Source organism: Sander lucioperca, chromosome 11, assembly GCF_008315115.2.
Source record: "Sander lucioperca isolate FBNREF2018 chromosome 11, SLUC_FBN_1.2, whole genome shotgun sequence".
Taxonomy (NCBI): Eukaryota; Metazoa; Chordata; class Actinopteri; order Perciformes; family Percidae; genus Sander; species Sander lucioperca.
This window is the reverse complement of record NC_050183.1, coordinates 32,698,029-32,722,259: the sequence shown is the minus strand read 5'-3', so window position 1 is coordinate 32,722,259 and position 24,231 is coordinate 32,698,029. Positions and strand designations below refer to the sequence as shown.

At 39.1% G+C, this 24,231-nt stretch overlaps 2 protein-coding genes across 2 annotated transcripts in view; one reads left to right on the top strand and one right to left on the bottom strand.

Moving 5' to 3' along the window:
• Positions 1 to 10,766, top strand: part of frem1b (Fras1 related extracellular matrix 1b) — an 81,697-nt gene extending 70,931 nt beyond the window's left edge. The window contains exons 22-29 of the mRNA XM_036007701.1: positions 432 to 504; positions 843 to 992; positions 1,746 to 2,068; positions 3,508 to 3,552; positions 5,017 to 5,145; positions 6,965 to 7,083; positions 8,381 to 8,466; positions 10,014 to 10,766. Of these exons, the coding sequence (XP_035863594.1) occupies positions 432 to 504; positions 843 to 992; positions 1,746 to 2,068; positions 3,508 to 3,552; positions 5,017 to 5,145; positions 6,965 to 7,083; positions 8,381 to 8,466; positions 10,014 to 10,216 (1,128 nt within the window). The 3' untranslated portion in view covers positions 10,217 to 10,766. The remainder of the gene's footprint in view (positions 1 to 431; positions 505 to 842; positions 993 to 1,745; positions 2,069 to 3,507; positions 3,553 to 5,016; positions 5,146 to 6,964; positions 7,084 to 8,380; positions 8,467 to 10,013) is intronic.
• Positions 10,767 to 12,650: 1,884 nt separating this feature from the next.
• LOC116059137 (GTPase IMAP family member 9-like) lies at positions 12,651 to 21,705 on the bottom strand. The gene is made up of 3 exons (XM_031312096.2): positions 21,486 to 21,705; positions 15,430 to 16,490; positions 12,651 to 12,788 (listed from the first exon to the last, which is right to left on the bottom strand). The coding sequence occupies exons 1-3, from the start codon at positions 21,589 to 21,591 to the stop codon at positions 12,651 to 12,653; spliced, it is 1,305 nt and encodes a 434-aa protein (XP_031167956.2). The 5' UTR covers positions 21,592 to 21,705.
• Between the last annotated feature and the right edge of the window lie 2,526 nt (positions 21,706 to 24,231).

Here is a 24,231-nt window from a genome sequence, read left to right as displayed (position 1 = left end):
CCAAGTGTCACCATGATCCAGGTGTCACCATGATCCACGTGGGAACTCGATCCAGGTGTCACCACGATCCACGTGTGAACTCGATCGACGTGTCACCACGATCCAGGTGTCACCACGATCCAGGTGTCACCATGATCCAAGTGTCACCACCATCCATGTGTCACCACGATCCAGGTGTCACCACAATCCAAGTGTCACCACCATCCATGTGTCACCACCATCCAGGTGTCACCTCGATCCAGGTGTCACCACGATCCACGTGTCACCACGATCCACGTGGGAACTCGATCGACGTGTCACCATGATCCAGGTGTCCCCACGATCCAGGTGTCACCACAATCCAAGTGTCACCATGATCCAGGTAAATCCGCGAGGCGAGAACAAGGGAGTCCGGGGAAGAAACTGAGTTTTTTGTTCTTGTTGTTGTGCAGGTGGAGGAAGGATCGGCCAAACCTGGCAGTGATTTCACTCACAGCACAGCCGGTCTCATCCAGTTTGACCCAGGTTAGACTCTACTGGACTCTGTTCAGGTCTACTCTGCTTTATTTAACATCGACACAGTCAGGAGACTCTCTGTTAGAGCATTTATATAACTGTGATGTATGCAAAACTTGCCTTGTTGAATCAACAGAACAAACACTGAGAATATAAAGAGAAACATTCTGCTTCAGGAGAGAAGTCAACTACCCAAAGTCCCACAAATCATTGCTGTAAGAAATGTCCAATCAGAGAGCTTCAGATTGATCTTTGTTGACAAATTCAGCAGCTCTGGTTACTCCTTTTTGACAAAAAGCAGAATGATAGGGATGTTTTTTATCATCCTGTCTCTGTTTCCTGTTCAGGAGTCAGTATGAAAACCTGGAACATTTACCTGATCGACGACGGCCTGGAGGAAAACCACGAGACCTTCACTGTCACCCTGAAAACCCCCAAAAATGCCGTCCTGGGACAGAGGATGTCCGCTAGTGTCGAGATCATCGACCCAAGAGGAGGTAAAGCATCAAGAGCATATGCTTCGTTTCTTACTTTTCTTTATCTCATGAAAACATCTCTGTATACAGCAGAGTTATTAAAGGTCCCATGACTTCAGCCTTGGTGCAGAATTACAGCCACTAGAGCCAGTCCCAAATGAGCTTTCCTTAGGATGTGCCATTTCTGTGTCTGTAACTACTGAGGAGGAGGGAGGGGGGGCAAGGTGGAGAGTGGGGGTGTGGCCTTGACCAACTGCCACTTTGCTCATTTGAAAGCCACGATGTCTCTCTCTCATGGGTGGGCCAAATTCTCTGGGCGGGCAAAGCAGAAAAAGGGGAGGTAACCTAACCTTGCAGATTCCAGAGTGGCCAATCTGAGCTTTCATTTTCTCAAAGGCAGAGCAGGATACCCAGGGCTCAGTTTACATCTATCACCATTTCTAGCCACTGGGGGACCATAGACAGGCTGGGGGAACTCATATTAATGTTAAAAAAGACTCATAAAGTGAAATTTTAATGCCATGGGACTTTTAAAGTAAACAAAATGGAATATGAGCAGTGTAAACTTGAACTAAGTAATATACGTGTAACTGCCCAGTTGCCCTGATGGTTAATCACATTCATACAGGAAACATTTTTGTTCTCACTTTCTTTCACACAAAAAACGTATCTCCTTTGCACCAAATTTATTATCTACGTTTTGGGATGCACAGATATATGCAGACATTTTGTTTTTGCCACAAAAAAAAGTCCCTCTCTGCTGTCTGCTCTCAGGACGGTGCGATCCAGACGACCTGAGGGTGGACGAGGACAGGAAGCGACTCCCACTCCCTCATCCTCCCCCTCCTCCTCCTCCTCGCCTCCCGGACCCTCCCAGACCAGAGGAGGACCCCGTCACCGACATCGAGGCGGAGCTGCTGTGGGAGAACCAGCCTCACCCTCCCCGAGGCGACGTCCCAAACCGGCGGCCCTACCTGGACTACGGAGACGGGGAACCACAGGACCAGCCGGCCCCCGGTAGCTACAGCCATGTTCTCCACCACAGCAGGCAACAGCCGGGGGGCGCCACTGGGAGCCTCAGACATGGAGGGTTAAAAGTGAGTGGTTCTTCCAGTTTTTTCTGCGAAAACCCTTTACACTAGGTCTGTAGTAGAGGGTCTCCCGCGGGTCACGGGAGTCCCGCGTGAGTCCCGCGGTACGGGGGTCAATTTCACTGTTGGTAACGTGATAGGGACGGAATAGAGCATAGAAATCAACGGGAGTGGTACGGAGAAATGTGTGTTTTGAGTGTGAGAAGATCTCTGTTAGGAATTACGTAATGAAATCGCCTAGGCCTGCAGGTAATGCATGTTACCTAGACCTGCAGGTAATGCATGTTACCTAGACCTGCAGGTAATGCATGTTACCTAGGCCTGCAGGTAATGCATGTCACCTAGGCCTGCAGGTAATGCATGTTACCTAGGCCTGCAGGTAATGCATGTCACCTAGGCATGTAGGTAATGCATGTTACCTAGGCTTGCGGGTAATGCATGTTACATAGGCCTGCAGGTAATGCATGTTACCTAGGCCTGCAGGTAATGCATGTTACCTAGGCTTGCGGGTAATGCATGTTACCTAGGCCTCTAGGTAATGCATGTTACCTAGGCCTGTAGGTAATGCATGTTACCTAGACCTGCAGGTAATGCATGTTATCTAGGCTTGCGGGTAATGCATGTTACCTAGGCCTCTAGGTAATGCATATTACCTAGGCCTGCAGGTAATGCATGTTACCTAGGCCTACAGGTAATGCATGTTACCTAGGAGCGACAATTGATTCCCGTGTCCCCCTCTAGTCTGTAGTCTATATTATATATATATATATATATATATATATATATATATATATATATATATATATATATATATATCTAAGTGCCACTTCCAGGATTGCTCCGGTGCAGCCTGAAATTTTTTTTGTGTTGGTGTTCTAACCTCTGGTGGATTTCTGAGGACTATGGTTAACTGCTCCTCAGATCTCTACAGGGTAAATCCAGACAGCTAGCTAGACTGTCTGTCCAATCTGAGTTTTCTGTTGCACGACTAAAACTACTTTTCAACGTACATGCATTCCACCAAAACAAGTTCCTTCCTGAAACTATTTAGCAGAGCTTAGTGCCGCCCAAGAGAATTGTGATTGGTTTGAAAAAATGCCAATAAACCAGAGCACGTTTTTCTCCCATCCAGGAATGCTGTGTGGACTAGCCAGACCTTCTCCGCAGCGCTATGGAGGAGGGTTTGATTGGTTTATTGCATGTTACGCCCAAAACACACCTCTGATTAATGAAGACACTAAGTACAATCCTTTTGAACCACGCGCCCAGCGCACGGACCCTTTTTCTGCCGTCAAACTAGCAAAAGTGGATTTGGACATGCCCTAAACGCAGCTGCACCAGGCGCTTTACGCCGTGCGCTTAGATTGTTAAAATATGGCCCTTAATGTGTCTCAGTGAATCTTTTCCAGAAAAGCTGATATTTTGGTCTTTCTGCTGCTCTGTAGGTGCATCTGTCAGGAGAGAGGAGGTCTGAGGAGAAGGTCTGGACGGTAAGATGCTAGATTTGGTTTATCAAAGACGTAAGCAAAGCACTACAGCATACGGAGAATATACACAGCAGAGAGACGACAGATTGGTCAGACCGCCTTGATTAACTATATATCTTTAAACATTACAGTTACGGCTGAATATGACAACAGAAATAAACAAGTTGTAGACTTCCCATATGGCCACAATTAAAATCAATGGCTATTTGTCTAACAGGAAGTGATTTTTGTGTTAGCAGGAGCACCAATGCTATACACTTCCTGTCTCCTAAAGGGGCGTGGCTTCGTTTGAAAGTGTAGTAAACGTTGTGTGGAAAGATGAAAAGTTACATTTGTATAGTTTATTAATATTATCTTTTGCTAACATTAGATATTTGCACAGCTACAAGACATATTTAGCATCACAGAGATTAGTTTTGTTAGGGCGTTCAGGAACGTCAGCTGACGTTAGCTTCTCTGTGTTGCCAGATCCCGCGAGAGTTCGGTCCTGAAACAGAAACAGGTCTCAAACTAAGTTAATTTTCTCCTGATGTTTCCGTCTGAAAAATGCCGTTTTAGTGTCAGAATGTTCTGGAGATATGTGGCTTGTTGAGAAATTGCTCCAATGTTTACTTAGGTGACTACGGGGCGAAAGAATCACTCACAATCTATGTTCACGTTCACTTCTCCCGTTAAAATCAACACACACGGACCTGCCGCTAGTCTGCAAAGAGGCGCGGACAAACCCACGAGACAGAGACAGGAAGTTTCTCTGATTTGGGCAGTCTCGCCAATGGGCACGTTAACCCTCCTGTTGTCTTCCCGTCGACCATGCAACCTTTTTCTGGATCGGAATTTCAACATTTTGTTCAACATCGTTTTTGTTGATTTTATTCCAATTTTTTGTCACTTTTTCCGACGTTTTTTTCACTTCTTTCAATTTTTTGTCACTTTTTTTAAACAAGTTTTTGTCACCTTGGGTGATGTTTTTTTCTTATTTAGATTGTCACTTTTTTCAACGTTTTTTTGTCATAGTTCTGATATAGAAAGTTTTTGTAAATGGGTCAAATTTGACCCGAGGACAACATTTGACCCATTTTCTAAAAGTTTCTATATCAGAAAATTTGTGTTTCTTTCAACCAAATTGTCAAAGAAATAAAAAATAACGTTGATGGTTCCGTAAAATAAATGATCAGTTCACAACTTTCATTGAATTGGGGTATTTTATTCAATTTTATAGCATTATGGAGAACACTTTTTATACAAGAACATGAAAAAAGATTTTAAAAAGTTGGAAAAAAGAACAAAAGCGTCAAAAAACGCAAAAAAAACCCCAACAAAAACGTTGAAAAAGTGACAAAAACGTCAGGAAAAGTGAGAAAAGGCGTCCACCAATTTTAGTTTTAAATTTTGAACCCAGAAAAAAGAAAAAGTTGCAGGTCGACGGGAAGACAACACGAGGATTAATGCCTCCTCTTCCTCCATCAGTTCCACAGTCTGACTCCTCTGCGGGTGGAGGAGCTGAGGCCGAGCGATGCTGGCTGGAGCCTCCTTCAGGATCCTCCTCAGATGGATCATCCAGAACCCAGACGCCACCCAGAGCTACGCCAGCGCAAGGTACAAACACACACTGTTTAGTTCAGTCACTGCTCTAATCACATAAATAAATCTACAATGATCCTTCAAGAGCGTTTGCTTTGGTGAGTGTGTTTTATTTCCTCCTGTATAACATCACGTTCCCATGGGACTAGTATTACCAGGGAACATCATGTGATTTAGTAATTACCCATCCCGTCTGTGTTTTGTGCGGCACATTCGCACAGGAAAGGCAAGTCTGTATTTCACTCAAATTTACTGGCATTATCCCCCACGTACAGGGGCGGACAAGGACAAAAAATCGGCCCTGGCAATTCCGTTTCTTACCGGCCCAATTTCAGACATATTCAGACGGATATTATTTGCTTTATAATTGCAAAAACCAGACTCATGTGAGATTATGGCAGCAGCAGCATGAGGCACACTTACAGGCTTTCATAATAAAATAATACACACTTCATTAAACCTTCAAATAAACTACCATGGCACCATCTTAGAATAGAATGGAAATGCTTACATATTTAGTACATACTTAAACACCCAAAACACCAAAGTACGAAGTCCAGACGTGAGCTTTTATTTTGAAAAGTAGAAGCCCGATGGCACCAGATGAGAGGCTCCAGGCTGCAGCCGTACAGTCTTGCATATTTTTGTCAAACTAGTGTGATACGGCAGCATTTTTTTTCTTTTTTCCAGCGGCCCAAATCGGCCCACCCCGGATCACAGAGATGCCGATTCACACTGGACTAATATTATCACACAACATCTTTGAAATATGGTCGGTGATTTGTGATGGAATTTTTACTTGAAATATTGCAGACATGGCAGATTCACACAGGATTAAGATCACATACATCCTCTGCAATTTATTTTACAAATTACGAGGGGTCCCAGAGGTAATACTAGGCTTAACATGACTGACTCAACTTTTGGAGAAACTCAACCTTGTGTCATGCGTCGGTGGCCAATCATGTAACCGGAGATCAGACTTGTAGGCGTGTTTTGAGGCGGTGTGAGAGTCCCGTACAGGAAACAGGAAACATCACTGCCTCTATCTCTGCCACAACAAAGTTTTAAAACACCAAAGACCAAAACACCAAGCTCTGAACTGCCCGGGAGTTAGTGGAACAGCTGACTCTTTGCCAAACAACAAAGCACAGTTGATATGTCTCGCTCGTCTCTTTTTTTTTCCCGCTCTTTCTCCGGGAAAGGAAGCTGCCTTCAAGTGTGGTCAGAAATGTTGAGATCTATAAACAATCTGACAGAAAACAGTAACTGTGAAATATAAAGTCTACTTGTGCTACTCTGGGGGGTGTTTAAGAACACAACAGGACGTCACACAAATGGGACATTTCACTGATACTCCCACCGCCGCACAACCTTGCGAAGAATTGCCAGATCGCTGTTTTCCTGTCTGAACGCAGCCTTAACATGTTGTTATTGTCTTATTGTCTCTCTTTGGAGGGATTATCAGAAGCAGATGCTAAAAAGGCTTGAATCTATCCTGTCAGATAGTTCTCATCCCTTACAGGCTGAATTTCAGATGTTGCCATCTGGATCACGCTTTAAACTCTCAAAACTTAGAACCAACAGAACACTCTTTTGTACCTGCAGCCACTCTAATTCTTAATTCTATAAAAAAGCATAGATAACTTATTGACTTACTATTTATTGATTGTTTACTGTTTTTTTTTATTGTTTTTAACTATGCCTGCAAGGTAGGCAATCTCTGTTTTGTGTGTATGATTGTGTGTGATTTGAACTATACTATCTGCTGCACAACAAATTTCCCCATTGGGGGACAAATAAAGTAACTTGAACTTGAACTTTGTCTCCTCAGACAGGGAAGTCAGTGAGCAGCTCGTGTCCTGACGGTTGGACTCACTACAGGAGACGCTGTTACATCCTCGGCTCGTCAGTGGCCAGCTGGGGGAGCGCCGAGAGGAGCTGCTCGCTGCTGTAAATAACACGGAAACACAGTTCTTTTTTTTGAAAGAAAAAAGTGGCAGGAGTGCTTCTGGTATCCCTTTAAGCACCGGTGTTCATGGAAGGGAATAAAGTTCACGGAGAGGAGGAAGAGTTATGAGCAAAAAAAGTTATAAAAAACAAACATATACAGGCACCCAATGTTGGGTACAAAAAATAAATAAAAGGCCTTTAATTAATTTGGCAAGATATTTTTGGTCATTCCTCTTCTCCATACACTTTTATGTTTGTAGTATTCTGACTTCATCCCAAAGCTTAAAGGGATACTTAGAGGTGCCGTAAGTAGGATTGTGAAGATCCAGGACAGCCAAAAAATTTTAACATCGACAACTTCTCAGTCCCTCCCCCCTTTCTGCTAAAGCCCCAAACAGTCTCCTAAGCCCCTCCCCCCACAAGGGAGAATGAATGCGTGTGCCTGAGCAGTGATTGACACGCATTTAGACACCTCTTATAACTTCTATATCCCTTTTAGTGTCGGCCATATTTAGAATATTGTCAGCGCTTCACCTTGCTGTCAGACAGCCCTTTACGACGGGGAACTGAAGCCGTTATCTCTGCGTTATCTCTTCAAAGCCACCAGACTCCTTTAACAAAAACAGACATTTTACGTTGCAGAACACAATGGGAGTTTCTGCTCTACCGCTGCCTCCATCGGTCAGTTAGTTAGAGCAGCAACTCCCAGGTTCTGCGACGTAAAATGTCTGTGTTTGTCAAAGTAGTCTGGTGGCTTTGAAAAGAGCAGAGATACCGGCTTCAGTTCCCCAATTAATTTTATGGTAAACAACAACAAGAATGAAAAGGGAAGACACAGAAGAAAGAAAGATATGAAGAAGCAAAAAAAGAAAGAAAGGAAGAAAAAAACATGAAACTAAGACATTAAAGACAGGAAAAGAGAAAGAAAGACACAAAACAGAGAAAGAATGGAAGAAACGAAAACTAACCCTTTAAAACACAAACTAACTAAGCTGACTGAGCATATATGATAACTGCTTCACTTTAATGAACAGCTGTGATTTTTTACAAGGATTTTATCATGATTATGACCCAATAACTTAAACAGGAAAAGAAGTTCAGCTTAATTATAATGAACTTATAAAAAGTTGCTGAAAAAAGTGGGCGAAAAACGTTTTAATCTGTTAAAAAATCTTATTGTAAATTTGAGCGTTGAGCCTGCACGTTTTAAGTTCCAGTTTACTTGACGTTGTATTTGTACGTGTGAACGCAGCTGCAGATGTATTTGACTCTGATGCTTTGAACATCTGTATGTCAGGTTTAACAGCAGCCTGACTGGCGTGCGCTCCAGAAGAGACATGGCCTGGCTGTGGAAGTTTGCCGGGAGGAAGCCATTTTGGATCGGTGAGTGGCTGCTTTTACAGCAACGTACTTTAACGTCGGAGTAGTCTATATCCTCGACGTTCCACTTCCGGGATTGCTCCGGTGTCGACGGAAATTCCGCTGGATTTCACTCATTTCGGCTGGATGTCTGCCGTCCCCTTCCTCTTTCTTTGTGTTGGCGTTCTAACCTCCGGTGGATTTCTGAGGACTATGGTTAACTGCTCCTCAGATCTCTGCAGGGTAAATCCAGATAGCTAGCTAGACTATCTGTCCAATCTGAGTTTTCTGTTGCACGACTAAAACTACTTTTGAACGTACACATGTTCCACTAAAACAAGTTCCTTCTAGGGCTGCACGATATGAGGAAAATATCTAATTGAGATTATTTTGACTGATATTGCGATTGAGATATGATTTACGATATTGGAGGGAAAATATTGAAAAATATAAGAAATTAAGATTAAATTGATTTTTTGCCATGATTTAGTCTGTTGGAAACAATTTGTAGCCCGAGACGTTTCTGCAGCACTAAAATACTTAAAACCGAATGGTTTGACACATATTTTGCATTTAACAAATATTGCTAAGCAAGGCTGAGTAATGGCTCCAACATGCATTTAACACTTAACCACAAAACAATGTCAAATTATTTCCCAATATTAAAATTATTCTCCTCCTGCAAGAACCACTCGTACAGATTAATTTATTAGTGACACGACCGAGCCATTTTATTTGTCGCGTTCACCAATTTTCTCTCAATAACTAAAAGTTTGAATATGATAAAGTAATGAACTAAATTAAATAATATATCCTCATATAAATCATATAAGACTAATGTAATACAACCATCTTCATCATGTCTGCTAATTCACTGAGAGACTTCTTAGATTTTATGGTTTTTATTGATAATTTCCTCACTTTCGATTTCTTCTGCACTTTATTTGAAGTTTTTTCCCACGTTTTTGAAGCTTTTTTCAATGTTCTTTTATCTTTTTTTTTTCAAATGCTATAAAAATGAATAAAACACCCAAATTCAATGAAAGTAGTGAACTGATCATTTATTTTACTTGTGAAGAACGTCGTAGGGAACCATCCACCTTACTTTTTTTGACAATTTGGTTGAAAGGAACCCAAATTTTTTTTTTAGAAACTTTTTGAAAATGGGTCAAATTTGACCCGAGGACAACAGGAGAGTTAACATTTTTTCAACAATATTGATGCAAACAAATAGGAGAAAATAAAAACACACACTTACGTTTTTTACTTTTGTGAATGAAACGTAAAGTTGATAAAAGTTCACGAAAGCTCACAGCCCTATGGTCCCACATTTCTAGGACATTTTCAAAATTAGGTCTTGTGTTCCTACATTTCTTTTCAATTTAAGCCCTATCCTCCCACAACATTTTTTATGGTTAGGGTTAGGGGGATAAAATCTGATACACGTTTATGAAAAAGGAAATGTGGGAACATAGGGCCTATTTTGGAAAGAAATCTTAAAATGTGGGAACATAGGCACGCTCCCTTGAGTTCTAGAGTCTGTCAGTAGTTGTTGCTCTTTGTTTCCTCAGGTCTGTCTGGAGGTTCGGGACGCTGGATGTGGGCTGACGGTGGCTCAGTGTCCTTCTCCAGACTGAGGGGGGCGCCGCTGGGCGAGTCCCACGGCGACTCGAACTGCGTGCTAGTTGAAAACCCCCGAAGCTGGATTTCCACAAGCTGCTCCCCTGAAACCCAACACACATTCATCTGTTCATCGGCGGCTCACACTCACTGAGAGACACGTTTACTGTTACCAGCTCGGTCTGAACGACCTGCGGCCGTGTTTGAGTCATATTTAATGATACGCAATGATGCTGCTCTGTACAATAGTATTCATATTTTTGTCATAATAAAGATCGCTGCACAAAACCAAGATAGCCTATGAGTCTTTAAATTTTAGATGTTCAGAAGTTTTGACAAATTCTTATCGGTTTCACACTTTACTCCTAACTGTACTTAAGTACAAATTTAAGGTAGCCTACTACTTGTAGCCTACTTTACTTGAGGATTTTCTTTTCATGCTACTTTCTAGTTGTACTCTACTACATTTATCTGACAGACAGTTGTTTTACAAATTATAAGATTTCTGCTTATAAAATGTTTTGTTATAAGTATTTATAAGTATAAACTGTGTATATACCTTTGTGTTATAGCTGAAACCATTAGTCAAATCAATCATTTAGCCAATTGACAGAAGAGTAGCCTAATGTGAAAAATACAGTTGAAGTCATTTTACTTGTATAAACCTTTTAATAATGTGAATGTATTTGTAATAATGTTGAGGACTGTTGGCTGGATAAAACAAACATTGTGACAGTGTCACTTTGGGCTCTGGGTATTCGTGATGCTATTTCTCACTATTTTCACTATTTTACAAACCAAACAATCAATTAATGGAGAAAATAATGCTAGGCCTATATACGATAAGTAGGCTATGTAATAGTTTAACAATCACAGGGGACATTTTTATCTGTTTAATACTTTATCTACATTTGATTGATTAAGAAACATTTTCAATGCAGGACTTTTGAGTAATTTTAATGTGTTCTTAGTACTTTTTGATGCATTAAAGGTTCAAAATACACTACCACTGGTTTCAAATTTAGCTTTTTGCATGGAAATGTTGTAAATCTGTCTATAATCTCAACTACACCGTTTTTTTGTCTTGAAGTGGTGAATGTCACAAGTCTTTAGTAAGTGAGGTGAATGTTTTCTTTTGATGAAACCAGCCTAAATTGTGTTTAACGATCAACAGAGGGCAGCACAACACAACAAGACGAATTTGCGTTTCCCTAAGATGGTGAAGGCATGTCCCGCCCTACTCTGCCTCTGATTGGCTTACCCTGGTATTCTGACACCAACCCTAACCAATCTAACTCCTCATGTCTAAACCTAACCAATCCAACCAACTAAGGCAACGAGTACTAGCCAATCAGAGACAGGGGTTGGGCGTGTTATGTCTTACCATCCTAGGAATCGCAAATTTGCCTCCTGTGAGATTGTTTAGATTCAAAAAAAGAAAATACAGCAGCTAACGTTACAAAAATGATAAACATACATGAACAAAATGTTGTCTTCTGGACTCCTCAAGTGCACAGCAGTTGGTCCGTGTTTCTTGGAGTTTGGCTAAAAAAAGAAACTTTCTTCCCGGTGAGTAAAACCCCAATAGTGGGCGTATATTGTCTTTTTTTTATTTCATTTTAAATCCAACCGTTTACAATGCAATACCACAACCTAGTATTAGCTATTTCAATGGCATGTTTGGTCATTTTATAGTAAATTCTTATTTTAATCTAAATAATGTAACGTTAGGTTGAGCTAACAGCTAACAACTCAGCTGACAGGTCATTCCACAGTTTAACTTAAAATGTGTTTTTTTTTTGTTATTGGTCGTCTAGCTAGTTTTAACATGAAAACAATAGGCTCCGTAACACTATTTTATGTGATTACCAAAATGCATTAATTAGATATCCTGCTACCAACAGTTATTTCACAGTTAATATTTTGATTTGACTGTTGGTGCAGTTCGAAAATCTGTAACGGCATTTTACGTCCGCCATTTTGTCATAAGAGCAATGACTTAGCAAAAAACAACATTTGGCTTTATCCCCTTTCTACACACTCTGGTTAAAGCATTAGCCCATTTGTAAGTATTTCAATTGATTCATCTATCTATCATCTATCAATTTTTTGTGAAAGCTGTTTTTCTGGGGACTGTTAATGAACTTCACTAGCTAATAGAGAATGTGCTAACCGCCTCGGCTTGTGAGATGCGTCTTCCGTCGCCATCTTGGTACAGGCATCTCACCCGTTCTACAGACTCATAGAAAAAAAGACTTTTGTGCTGCTTTTGATTTTTCATGCAAAATAACTGTTCACACTAAGCGACATGGAATACCATTTCACAAATTAAAAAGGTGTTATATTTCACTGCAGTTTAACTAACCAGCATTGCCAGATGTACAATGAAGTATGATACGAACAATAATGCCAAAGTGTCATAATGTACCATATTTTTACCATTTTGTGAGGCTTACAAGTAGTAGTTGGGTTTTAGTCTGAACCGTTTCATTTTAATTGATTTCCTGACATGATCAGGATAGCAAACTATGGACACTATGTCTGTGTTAACTACTGCATTTCTTCTCATGTGACCCCTTTCCAGCCAATCATGCTTTGAACGCCTTGGTGTAGCCTTGATGAGTGACTGGCTGGGTTCTCTCCCCCGCGGCGGGATCATCTGGCACAGCGCTGGAGGATGTAGCAGCCACAGACAGCAACTCGGAGATGAAGCTTACTAAGGTATGCTGTGTTCAAGGCCAATTATTTATTTAATTAACTTAGCTTATGGCCTCAGTCCTGAAATCTGTCATGTTATTTTACATCCACCATTTTATTTTATTAGGATTATGGTGACAAAATAGTTTGTAAGTATTGCAATTCATTCAGCTACTGTATGTAGCCTAAGTTTATTGAATGCTGTTTTTTATTTATAGAGCTGGGCGGCTTCCTATCTTTTTTTCTTTCTAATGTAGAATTGTTTAATAAATAAATCTGCACTAGCTAGTATATAAAGTTAACAAGCTAGGTTGGAATAGCCAGAGTTAACTGGGACAGAAGAAAAGATTAACGTTCCTGTTGGTTTGTCTGTCTACAGCTATAGACTATATTTGATTAGCAGCAGGCTAACCTAATACAATGATGCACTTTGTAATTTGATATCCTGCTGTTATATTTCACAGTTTTTAAAGTTATGTTGTGATTGGCCCGAACTAGCTAGCCTGCCTGGCATAGTGCATCAAAACATATCACTATCTGCCAAAGGAAATAAAACCTTAATACACCCATGACTAAAACAGCCTTACAATTCTGGGGACTGTTAATTAACTTCTCTAACTAACTGTCCACACTAAGCGACATTTCACAAATGAAAAAGGTGTTATATTTTACTGCTACGGACGTGTTGAATTTAATATCACGAGGTAAGGTTAATCCTTCTTTGAAGCTAACATAAAGTTAAGTGACTGTCCTGATACTTAATCAAGCTAATGCTAATATACAGTCATGTGAACAAATTAGGACACCCATGTTAAAGTTTACTAAAAACTAAAAAGAACTTTATCAGGATGCATAGTATGTTGGATCCATGAAATAACTGGCCTTTCAAAATAAAAGTCTGCCTGCCTCTATGGGAATTTAACATAGGGGTGTACTGACTTATGCCCCCTGTATTTTAAGGAAAAACATTTATTTATTCACGATACATTATTCATTCACAAAGAAAATTGGTGTCCTTAAAGATTGGATTTTTCCTCATTTTTTTAATTAAGGCATTAAGATCAATTTCCAAAGGATGATTTTTTTATTCCTCTTTTTAGTCAACTTTAGCATGGGTGTCCTAATTTTTTCACATGACTGTATGTCAGGTAGAATATTTTTTTATTTAGGCCTAATTAGTGATATATGAGTAAAATATATAAGAGATGTTTGTCAACAACATTAACACAGCATGATGTCAACTTAACATTCTTAGTTCACTCTAGCCATTGTTAACTAATATCTATTAGTTAGCCATGGCTAGCTAGGTTGAACTAAGATGACAACAAAAAAACAGTTTAACCAGCATTGCCAGATGTACAATCAAGTATGATACGAACAATAATGCCAAAGTGTCATAATGTACCATCATTTTACCATTTTGTGAAGCTTACAATTAGTAGTTGGGTTTTAGTCTGCACCGTCTCAATTTAATTCATTTCCTGACATGATCGGGATAGCAAACTATGGATCCTATGTCTGTGTTAACTACTGCATTTCTTCTCATGTGACCTCTTTCCGGCCAATCATTTGTAAGTATTGCAATTCATTCAGCTACTGTATGTAGCCTAAGTTTTGTGAATGCTGTTTTTTATTTAGAGAGCTAGACGGCTTCCTGTCTTTTTTTACTTTCTAATGTAGAACTGTTTAAGAAATAAAACTGTACTAGCTAGTATACAAAGTTAACAAGCTAGGTTGGAATAAAAGACTTAACTGGGACAGAAGAAAAGATTAACGTTCATGTTGGTTGTCTGTCTACAGCTAAATGATATCAGACTGTATTTGATTGGCAGCAGGCTACCCTAATACAATGATGCACTTGTTAGTTTGATGTTGTGATCGGCCCGCCCTCCACAGGTGCTCGCGCTAGGTTGATACACGTTCGGTTACTACATCCGGAGCCTGGGCAGCCGCCTCGCCCAGGCAGCTGTCTCACGAAGCCTCGCTGTGCAGGTAGTCTGCTTGCAAAGCAAAGAGTTTCCTCTTCCCATCTAAACCCGGCGTCAGTCAGACCCAGACTCAGATGAGGAGTCTGTTGGGCGCCAAAATCATATCATATTTTGGACACAATAACAATCATTTAAACTCACCAGCCTTCGATAAAGACGGTAGATTTATTTATTGAAAAAATAGCATTATACAAAAAAATTTTGAATCCAATGATAATTAATGTGTCTTAAACATCCAATAATTTCTACAGTTTTACAACAAAACATTAAATCAAACAAATTCAATCACTACAAATTTGTAATATATGCAAATTCATATACAAACATGTTTGATTACTTAAAAATGAAGTATTTCAATATGACAATGATCTCATGAGCAGTTTTCTTAGTTTGTTTATTTGACATTCTGCTGTAATAAATACAGTAAAATTATAGACATTAGTACCGCTGTGGTTATTTTAAACTCTTAAAGAAACTAATTACTTCTACAGTACCTAATAATCATACTGTGATTTTACCGTATGCTACAAACTACTGTAGTTATAAAGTAACTTTACTCTAGAATGAGTTACAGTAACTTATGGCGCTTAAACGTAAACTATTTATGAAACTTTGAAAACAAGGCTGGAAATGATTTTTTGAATTTTAGAAAAATAATAATGAAGAGGTTTTTTTTCTCAGCTTCTTCTCTGACCTCAAGTTCAATTTTTTCATCCAGCTTGTTCTGTTCATTTTGCTGTTCCTTTAAAATCTTCTCCTGTTCCTTCTTCAACTCTTTGTCTTTCTTTCCCCTTATTTCCTTCTCCCTCTGTTCCTTCTCCCTCTTTCTTTTCTCTTCTCTCTTACGCTCCTCTTTCTTTTCCTTTTCCTTCCCCCCCCCCTCTGTTCCCTCATTGGCTCTCTGTTCCTCATCCCCTTTAATCTCCTTGCCTCTTTTCAACTCTGTTGTTCTCTCCATCTCTACTTTACTATTTTTTTCTTCCTCACTTTCAGCCCGTAATTTCTCCATTACATTTTGAAGCTTTTCTTCATATTCTGCTTGTAGTTTCTTCTCCAGTTCTTCTTTCTCTTTGCATATTTGCTCCTTTTTCTCTTTCAGTATGCGTTGTTTCTCCTCTTCGATTGCCCTTTCTGCCTCTTGGTACATTTCATTGGTGTAGTGGCTTCCTCCGTTCGTCTGGACTATGGTTCTGATCTTCTTAAGCAGCTCAGTGACCTGCAAGCGATTCTCCAGCTCATTATTAAAGACATGGTACTGACCATTGCACCTGGCCACAAGTTCCTGCAGGTCTGGGCTGTCCTTCAAAAACTCCTCAATAGTGGTGTTTTTAAGAAGGTCGCCATGAGTAAAGAGAACCATGCTGTATTTGTCTGCATCCTGGCCAAAGATTTCTTGGATCTTCTGCACTGACTGTTTTTCCTCTTCTGTGAATCTGCCCAGCCTGACGACAACCAGGAAGACATGGGGTCCAGGCGAAGAATAGGAGATGCACTGGCCTATGTCTTTATGTGTTTTATCCTGGGCCCACCTGGTGTCAAAGAGACCTGGGGTGTCAATAACAGCAACCTTTTGTCCATCCACTTTAGCTTTGGCCTTAAAGCACTCATCAGTCATAGACGTGGCGCTGAACTTTGATTCAAAGCAGTTATGCCCAAGAATGGTGTTTCCTGTGGCACTCTTCCCAATTCCAGTCTTCCCCACCATCACAATCCTCAGCTCCTCATCATTTCGTAGAATAGCTTCTGTTTGAAAGGATGAAGAATATAAAATAAGAATTTATATGATTTCATATCAATCAATTCAGTGACATCAGAAATAGGCATCTTTGACATTAAGGAAGAAAGTGCAACTCCAGATTCTTTGAGAGAGAGAAAACTATTTGCACAGTTTTATGTAAAATGTTCTCATATATTTTTTTATTTCTTGATGCAGTTGCACAAAGGTTTTTATTTGTTATAAGTCCTTCGAGTGATTGCAATACTATTGACTAACATTTAAATCAAACATAAAGGTCCTATAGTGTCGAAATGAACCCTTAAATCTTGCCCCAGTTCAACAGTTTAGAAACACTGCATATAACACTACATGTACATAATATTCAGGTTTTTGCCCTTATTCCGAAAAAGACGATATTCCGTCTAAGCTGTTTACATGGCTAATGAATGGGAATATTCCACTAATATTCCCGTTAACATGTAGCCGTGCAAAATAAGATTTTTTTTAAAGTTTTCCAGCGGCGGTGGACTTGTTGGACCATGTGAACACAGCGTCCCTCTTTCATTCCTTCATCCAGCTTCTTGAAAAGGTCAGCGTAGCGATGTGTGCTCATATCCAAAAACCTGTTGATATCTGAGTCTTTGATAATGTTTTAAAAGTAGCTGTGTTTCTCCTTCTTATCATGTCTGCAGCCTTGCAAACTGTTGGCTGGTTGGTTTGTGTACAGTAACCATAGAAACACACAGAGCTGTCAATCTTCCTCTCTAATACCATTTGCATTCCATTTGATATTTTTTTTAATATTTGAATAATATTCATTCCCTCCAGGATTTCGCGGCCTTTTTTTGAGATTGTTGCGGCCCAAAATGCCTGATTTTGCGGGAGCTTTTGTAAAAATGAAAAATGTACATGAAATGAAATGAAATGTTTTGCATGGTCTTTCGCTGTACGTTTTGTTGGTAAATGTGAAATGTTCGAGTCTTGTCTTCATATCGGAAACAAGCTCTCTCTCACTCCCGCTTGGTCAGTGGCACTCAGTCACATTATACTGACGTAAAGTCTGGCACGTGGGACTGCTGGGATTGCTTGAAATTGCGGGAAACTCCAGTTATTGGTCAAATTTGAGTAAAAGTTGCGGTGATTGGTCAAAATTGCGAATCGCAGCAAATTCACGGTGATTGGTTGAATTTGCGTGAATTTGCGTGAATTGCCACGATTGCGACATCGCGAAATCCTGGAGGGACTGAATATTCAAATATTTATTGCTCAGTTGCAGCCTGTTAAATAATATGTACTACACTACTCAGGCTTATGCACTGTAGGGCTTTGACTCCGAACTTCGATATTCGAATATAATTCGAATATTAAAAAAAGTATTGATATTCGAACGAATATTAGGCAGCCCTTAATGTTTTAATCCGGTTGTCTGACTTTTAATTAAAAAAAAAAACAGTGGTGGCAATGTGTTTTTCTTCTAACAACATCATTGCACGCCTACTGACTGATACACTGCCCTCTGGTGGACAGAACATATACAAAGTTTCATACCAATATAAGCCTTACTGAAGGCATTTAATGGTCAAAATATTATTAATAAATATTTGAATATATTCAAATATTAATATTAATAAACAACCAAACTTCGAATATGATTTTTGGGCAAAGCCCTAATGCATTGTCAATGCCACTACAAGCATGTGGTTGTTCTTACACGTTCTGTCCACTAGAGGAACTTCTAACATCAGCCTGTCATTGAGGGGACCTGCACACAACTGTGTTTACATACATTTTCCACCACGAGCACACAGCGACAAACACAAATCAACAGAGAACTCTGTAATGAAACATTATCTAACATGTAGTGAAGCGGCTCTGTTGTAAAGGCTAACGGTGCTCGCTTAGCACAATGACATCATGTTAGAAAGCGAAACGATTTGTCATGAACTAGGTAAATAACAAACAATGCTAACTGCATTAATAACCAAGCCAAACGGTGCTGTCACTACTATTTTAGTAGTATAAGCAACCTTTTCTTGCAGATTGTCACATTACTGGGAATACAGATATTAGAAGGTAATATATGAAGTTGAAGCTTACTGCAGCTGTAGGGCAGCTAACATAAACATTAGCTTTCTCCATTAAGCTCCAAGCTACGCTAACATTACTATTCCTGAGCGAGTAATTGTATGTTTTAAGCACAGAGAACTCTATTTTGCAAGCACATTACATTGCATTTTGAATAGAAATTAACCCTTGCAAAAAATAATTTAGTTTGAGTAAAGAAAAACCTATTCCGTGCACAATAAATGTATTTGCATGTCTTTCTCTGATCGCAGGTAGATGCTGCTGCGCTACAGTCATGTCTCCCTCACTCTCAACCTCTGCACTCTGCACGCTCAACTCTAGACACACTCAGTCAAATTTTCACAGCGTAACAAGTGTGCCACAAAACCAACCAATTGGAGAATTAAAGGTCAATTCTGATTGGCTGTTCGTTTCCAATTAGATTGCAAGTAGCAGGAAACAAAAATCTAGGAGGAACAGTCTTTTTCAGTCAACACCTGTTGGTCAGAATTACTGATACAGCAAATACTGACTACAGTGGAGCTGTTCGAATAACGTTACTGGATTAAAACACATTTCGGTTAGTATTTTGTATTATTGACTTATATCACAGAAAGGTCTTAATATTTGTGTGTACTATAATGCTGTTGCTTTGTTTGACTTATATCTCCTTGTGTGACCAACGTTAGTTTGACTCATCCTTCACAAGCAATCTAGCTAATTTAGCATACTGCAGCCAACATGTCATCTGTACAGGCCTCGCAGCACTGTAGCTAAATTAGGTCTCGCAATGCAAGACTGAACAGCAGTAGGCTATTAGCTTGCAAAGGAGTTATCCGTTGCTAACGCTAATTTATCTCAAAAAGCAGAAACGTTAGCTAACTACTGCCAATATATGGTTTAACTGGAGACCAGAGAGGTGTTGTAAGACTTGTCAAGTGTTGTCATGTGTTTGCACTGTCTTAAAATGAAACCATATCTTGGCAGTAACGTTAGTTAGCTAATGCTTTTTGACATAAATTAGCTAATGTTAGCGTTAGCAACGGATAGCTACTTTGCAAACCAATAAAATATAGCCTTGGCAAACAGAATTAAGGTTAATAAAACACAATAACTATGTAACCTGTATTACAAACTTCTTACAAGTGGCTGTATTGTGATATTGTAGGTGTGTTCAGATTACATGTTGGATGCATAGACTTTATCTATGCTGGGCTAACGTTAGATTGCTTGTGAAGGATGACGTTAGTCACACATGGAGATATGTTATTGTAATTCAAACAACACAACGTTAAGGCATGTCTGTAATATACCAGTAGGTCAATAATATAAAATACTGTAGATCAGTGCTTTCCAACCTTATTAACTCACATACCCCGCCCTATCAATTCCCAATGTGTTCACACTATTTATCATATTAAAGTGAATATTCTTACATTTTCATGCAATTAAACCGTAAACATTTAGGTTGGTTTGGTCAGAAATTCTACTAGCTAGGCCTACTACTTGAAGTGTGGTTCATGTTTCAACAGTCATCCATTATTTTTAGTTAATCATTTGAACTGTTAAGTCAGCCTACTTTTAGCTATTTTTTTCTACCATTGATTACTTCGCTATATGTTTAAATATATGTGTTGAGCTGTTTTAGCTAATATATTGTTTTAAATAAATCATAATTTCAATTATTATTTTGATTAGTTAAGCTGCTCCACAATCTTTCCAAGTACCCACTGGCTACAGCAGAGATACCCCTTGCTGGGGAATCACTGCAGGTGTTGTGTCAAAGACACAAGACAAACAGCCAATCAGAATTGACCTTTGATTCTCCGATTGGTTGGTTTTGTGGCACACTTGTATCGCTGTGAAAATTTGAGTGAGTGTGTCTAGAGTTGAGCGTGCAGAGTGCAGAGGTTGAGAGTGAGGGAGACATGACTGTAGCGCAGCAGCGTCTACCTGCAAGCAGAGAAAGACATGCAAATACATTTATTGTGCACGGAATAGGTTTTTCTTTACTCAAACTAAATTATTTTTTGCAAGGGTTAATTTCTGTTCAAAATGCAATGTAATGTGCTTGCAAAATATAGTTCTCTGTGCTCAAAACATACAATTACTCGCTCAGGAATGAGGCACATATATAACGCCATATAGCCCCACAACGCACAGAGCTGACCGTAAGCCGTAAACAGGCAAGAGGCTGTAAAGTGCGGTAAAAACTCTGATTGAGACGCATATTCTTAATGTGCTGTATACATGTCCAAAGAATGCCTCTAAAACCTGAATAATACCGGAATATCCCACATGTCTTAATTGGAAAATGCTATATTGAGAAAAATGCCTTATTCTGAATATCCAAACAGAATATGTTGTTTACATGACACGTATCAAATTTGGAATATTGTCATATTCGGAATAATAAAGGAATATTGGTGTGCATGTAAACGTACTCAGTCTGTCATTAGTGAGTGATGTTGCTGTTCCGTGTGTGTGTGTGTATTTATTGGGTAATTCGTTTGATGGATACATGAGTTTGCTCTCAATAGATTATCAAAATAGCACCACATTTGGTGCCATGTTCTGCATTTAAAAATTCTTCTCAAATGCTTTGATGAAATGGAAGGGATTATTCTGAAACAACACTCTACAGTAAGACAGTACCCTTTGTCTTATTCATTAACTTGCACATGTGATGTGAAAGAGTTAAATCGGACAGAAAATTGTTAAGGTCTGATAACCTGTCAGTAACCATAACAGTTGAACATTAAGAGTTACACTGATGTGTCTCAGTAGTGAACACGGTTACCGCACATAGAGCCAAGAGATCCATTTTGGATTGTAAATGATTTAAGGGAGGCACAGACTTCATGTAGCATGTTTGTCACAAATACAGATCAAAAATCTACTGAACACAATTTTGAATCAAAGAACCATATAAAAATGAACATAGAGTCATGACTTACCATAGCTGGAATGTTTGCTTGCCATGTTCGGGTTTAAGCGTAGAGAGTCGATACTGCAGCTGAAGTAAAAGTCTTTCTTGTGCTGCACCTCTTTATATGGCTTCATGCATTAAAACCGATCCATTTATGATTGCACTATAAAGTCAGAGAAAGAAAGATAAACATGGATGTGTATGGAGTTGGTTCAGTTACTGTACAGTGTAGTTAAATCATATTCAACATTTCAAATTTAGCCTTATTGATGGAAAGTGAACCATAATATATTTATTTATAGAAATACTCTTGTCTGTCTTTTGAAATCTCATTATTGTTAGTTTACATACAACTGGTCAGCCTCTTAAGTTCTACTTTCATACAATGGACATAAATTATTAACTTTCAGAGCTATGAATCACTTGTGCCTTGGACATATATTTATGTTTGTTCCCTGTTCCTGGTGCTTTTCAGTCTTAGCCTAGTATTCAATTCAATTTTATTTATAGTACCAAATAAGAGTTATTGAGAGTTATAGGGGGCAGTTAAATTGTTGTTGGTGAGACATTTTGGGATGCACATGGACAGAAGCAGACTTGGGCAGATTACAAAATGAATGTACCATGAAAATGTACTGTCATATTGTCTGAAATATATTTTGACTGTGCAAGTCTGACTAGGCTATACGATTTGAAAAAAACAGGAAGCAACACATATTCTAGAGTTATCCATACAATTATAGGGGGCAGTTAAATTGTGAGTGAATCATGAGAGCCGCTCTCATATCAAGAAATCTGCCTATTATCGGTCATAAACCATGATCAGTAATCAGAGATGCAGTGCTACGTGCTTCTCTGTGCTTCCGTTGGAGCAGTCGCCCACTCATAGTCCCATAACCACAGTGTCTGTCCCCCAACTCAGATCGGTTAAATCAAAGGTGAACCAAAGAGGCGCTATACTTAACAACCTAATTGGAATTAAAAATACCACTGCAATGATAAAACAGAATAGGAAAATTTGACGTGGACTATTAAATATTAGATCTCTGTCTTCTAAAGCAGTACTAGTAAGTGATTTTATATCAAATAATCAAATTAATCTATTCTGTCTTACCGAAACATGGCTATGCCATGAAGAATATGTTAGTCTAAATGAATCCACTCCTCCCAGTAGCATCTGGACCGAATGGCTGTCTATCTGGACCCAGCCCATACATTGTGCTATGAATACACCTATAAAGTGTAGTGTTTACTTATCCCTCCTGGAAAAAGGTACAGCTGTCCCAAACGAGTATTTTTTAATTGATTAATCTAGCGATTATTCTTTCAATTAGTCGACTAATCTAACGATACATTTTTTGATTAATCTAACAATCAATTTTTCAATTAGCGATTATTTTCCCATTGCTCAATTATTAACAATTTACACAAAACAAATGTAAATAAGGTTCAAATCTGTATTTATTAAAATTGTTTAACACTGCACTGTCCAAGTAAAATGAATTTGTAGTGCAACCTGAAGCCAGATGTAAGCTATCAATCCAACAACAAAATAAAGTCACTTTCAGGAGGAATACAAAAATAAAAACTTAAAGTAAACAGAGCAAGTGCAAAAAGAGTAGTCTGTATTTGTTTTTTTTAACAGTAGTAGGTAAAATAATGAATAAGCTCTTGCTTAACATCCACGCTCTTCTCCCTTTAATCTTACAGTACAAAAGTGCAATTTTAGCAACATATGAAATCAGATGTATCAAATAAATCCAACAATTAAACAAATTAACATTTCAACTCACTTTCACGAGAAATACACAAATACAAAAACTTAAAACTAAAAAAACAGTAAAAAAGTGCAATTTTTCTCTCTCCTTTCTAAGGGAATTATGATAACGAGCCCGATTTAAACCCGACAATTTTTTAATACGTGGGCCGTTATAACTGACGTTATAAAGGACTCGTGAGATATCTGAAACAATCTGGCCTGGTTGCGCAATTATCGAAAACTGTGCTACAGATGGGGAGACAGCACAGTTTACCTCACACTCAAGTCAGTGCAGGACATACTGTATACGGGGGAGCTACGGGAGAAGCTGGAGAGGCATAGGTGAGCAGAACGTAGTGTTTTGCTGCTGTTATCCTGAATCAAGGATCATTTTACGAAGTCTACAGACTACCACGTTGTTGTTGGCATTAAGAGTAAAATACTCCCACACTTTAGAAGACCATGTGCGAGCCTTTTTCTCAATGTGTTGTTGAACTTGCGAGGAATCCATATTTGCGCTGTTGCTGGAGGCAGCCATGTTATTTTTTGATTTCTACGCGTGAGTCGACGCAAATTAGTTGTCGACGCATTTACGTAATCGATGTCGACGAATCGTCCCAGACATAACTGGTACAAAGATTGACCAGGACAACTGAGCACTCAACTTGAATGTATGTTGTTTAAATATTATAAGTTAGTTAATTAAATATTTTGTTATTGCCAATCATTCCGGACCTCTGTTATTGAGTAAAAATCAGATACAGACCTTTGAGTAATACATTTGAAAACCCCTGTATGCATTTTATAGGCGTGTTGGTGAGACATTTTGGGATGCACATGGACAGAAGCAGACTTGGGCAGATTACAAAATGAATGTACCATGAAAATGTAATGTCATATTGTCTGAAATATATTTTGACTGTGCAAGTCTGACTAGGCTATACGATTTGAAAAAAACAGGAAGCAACACATATTCTAGAGTTATCCATACAAATATGCTAAACAAAGCAATGAA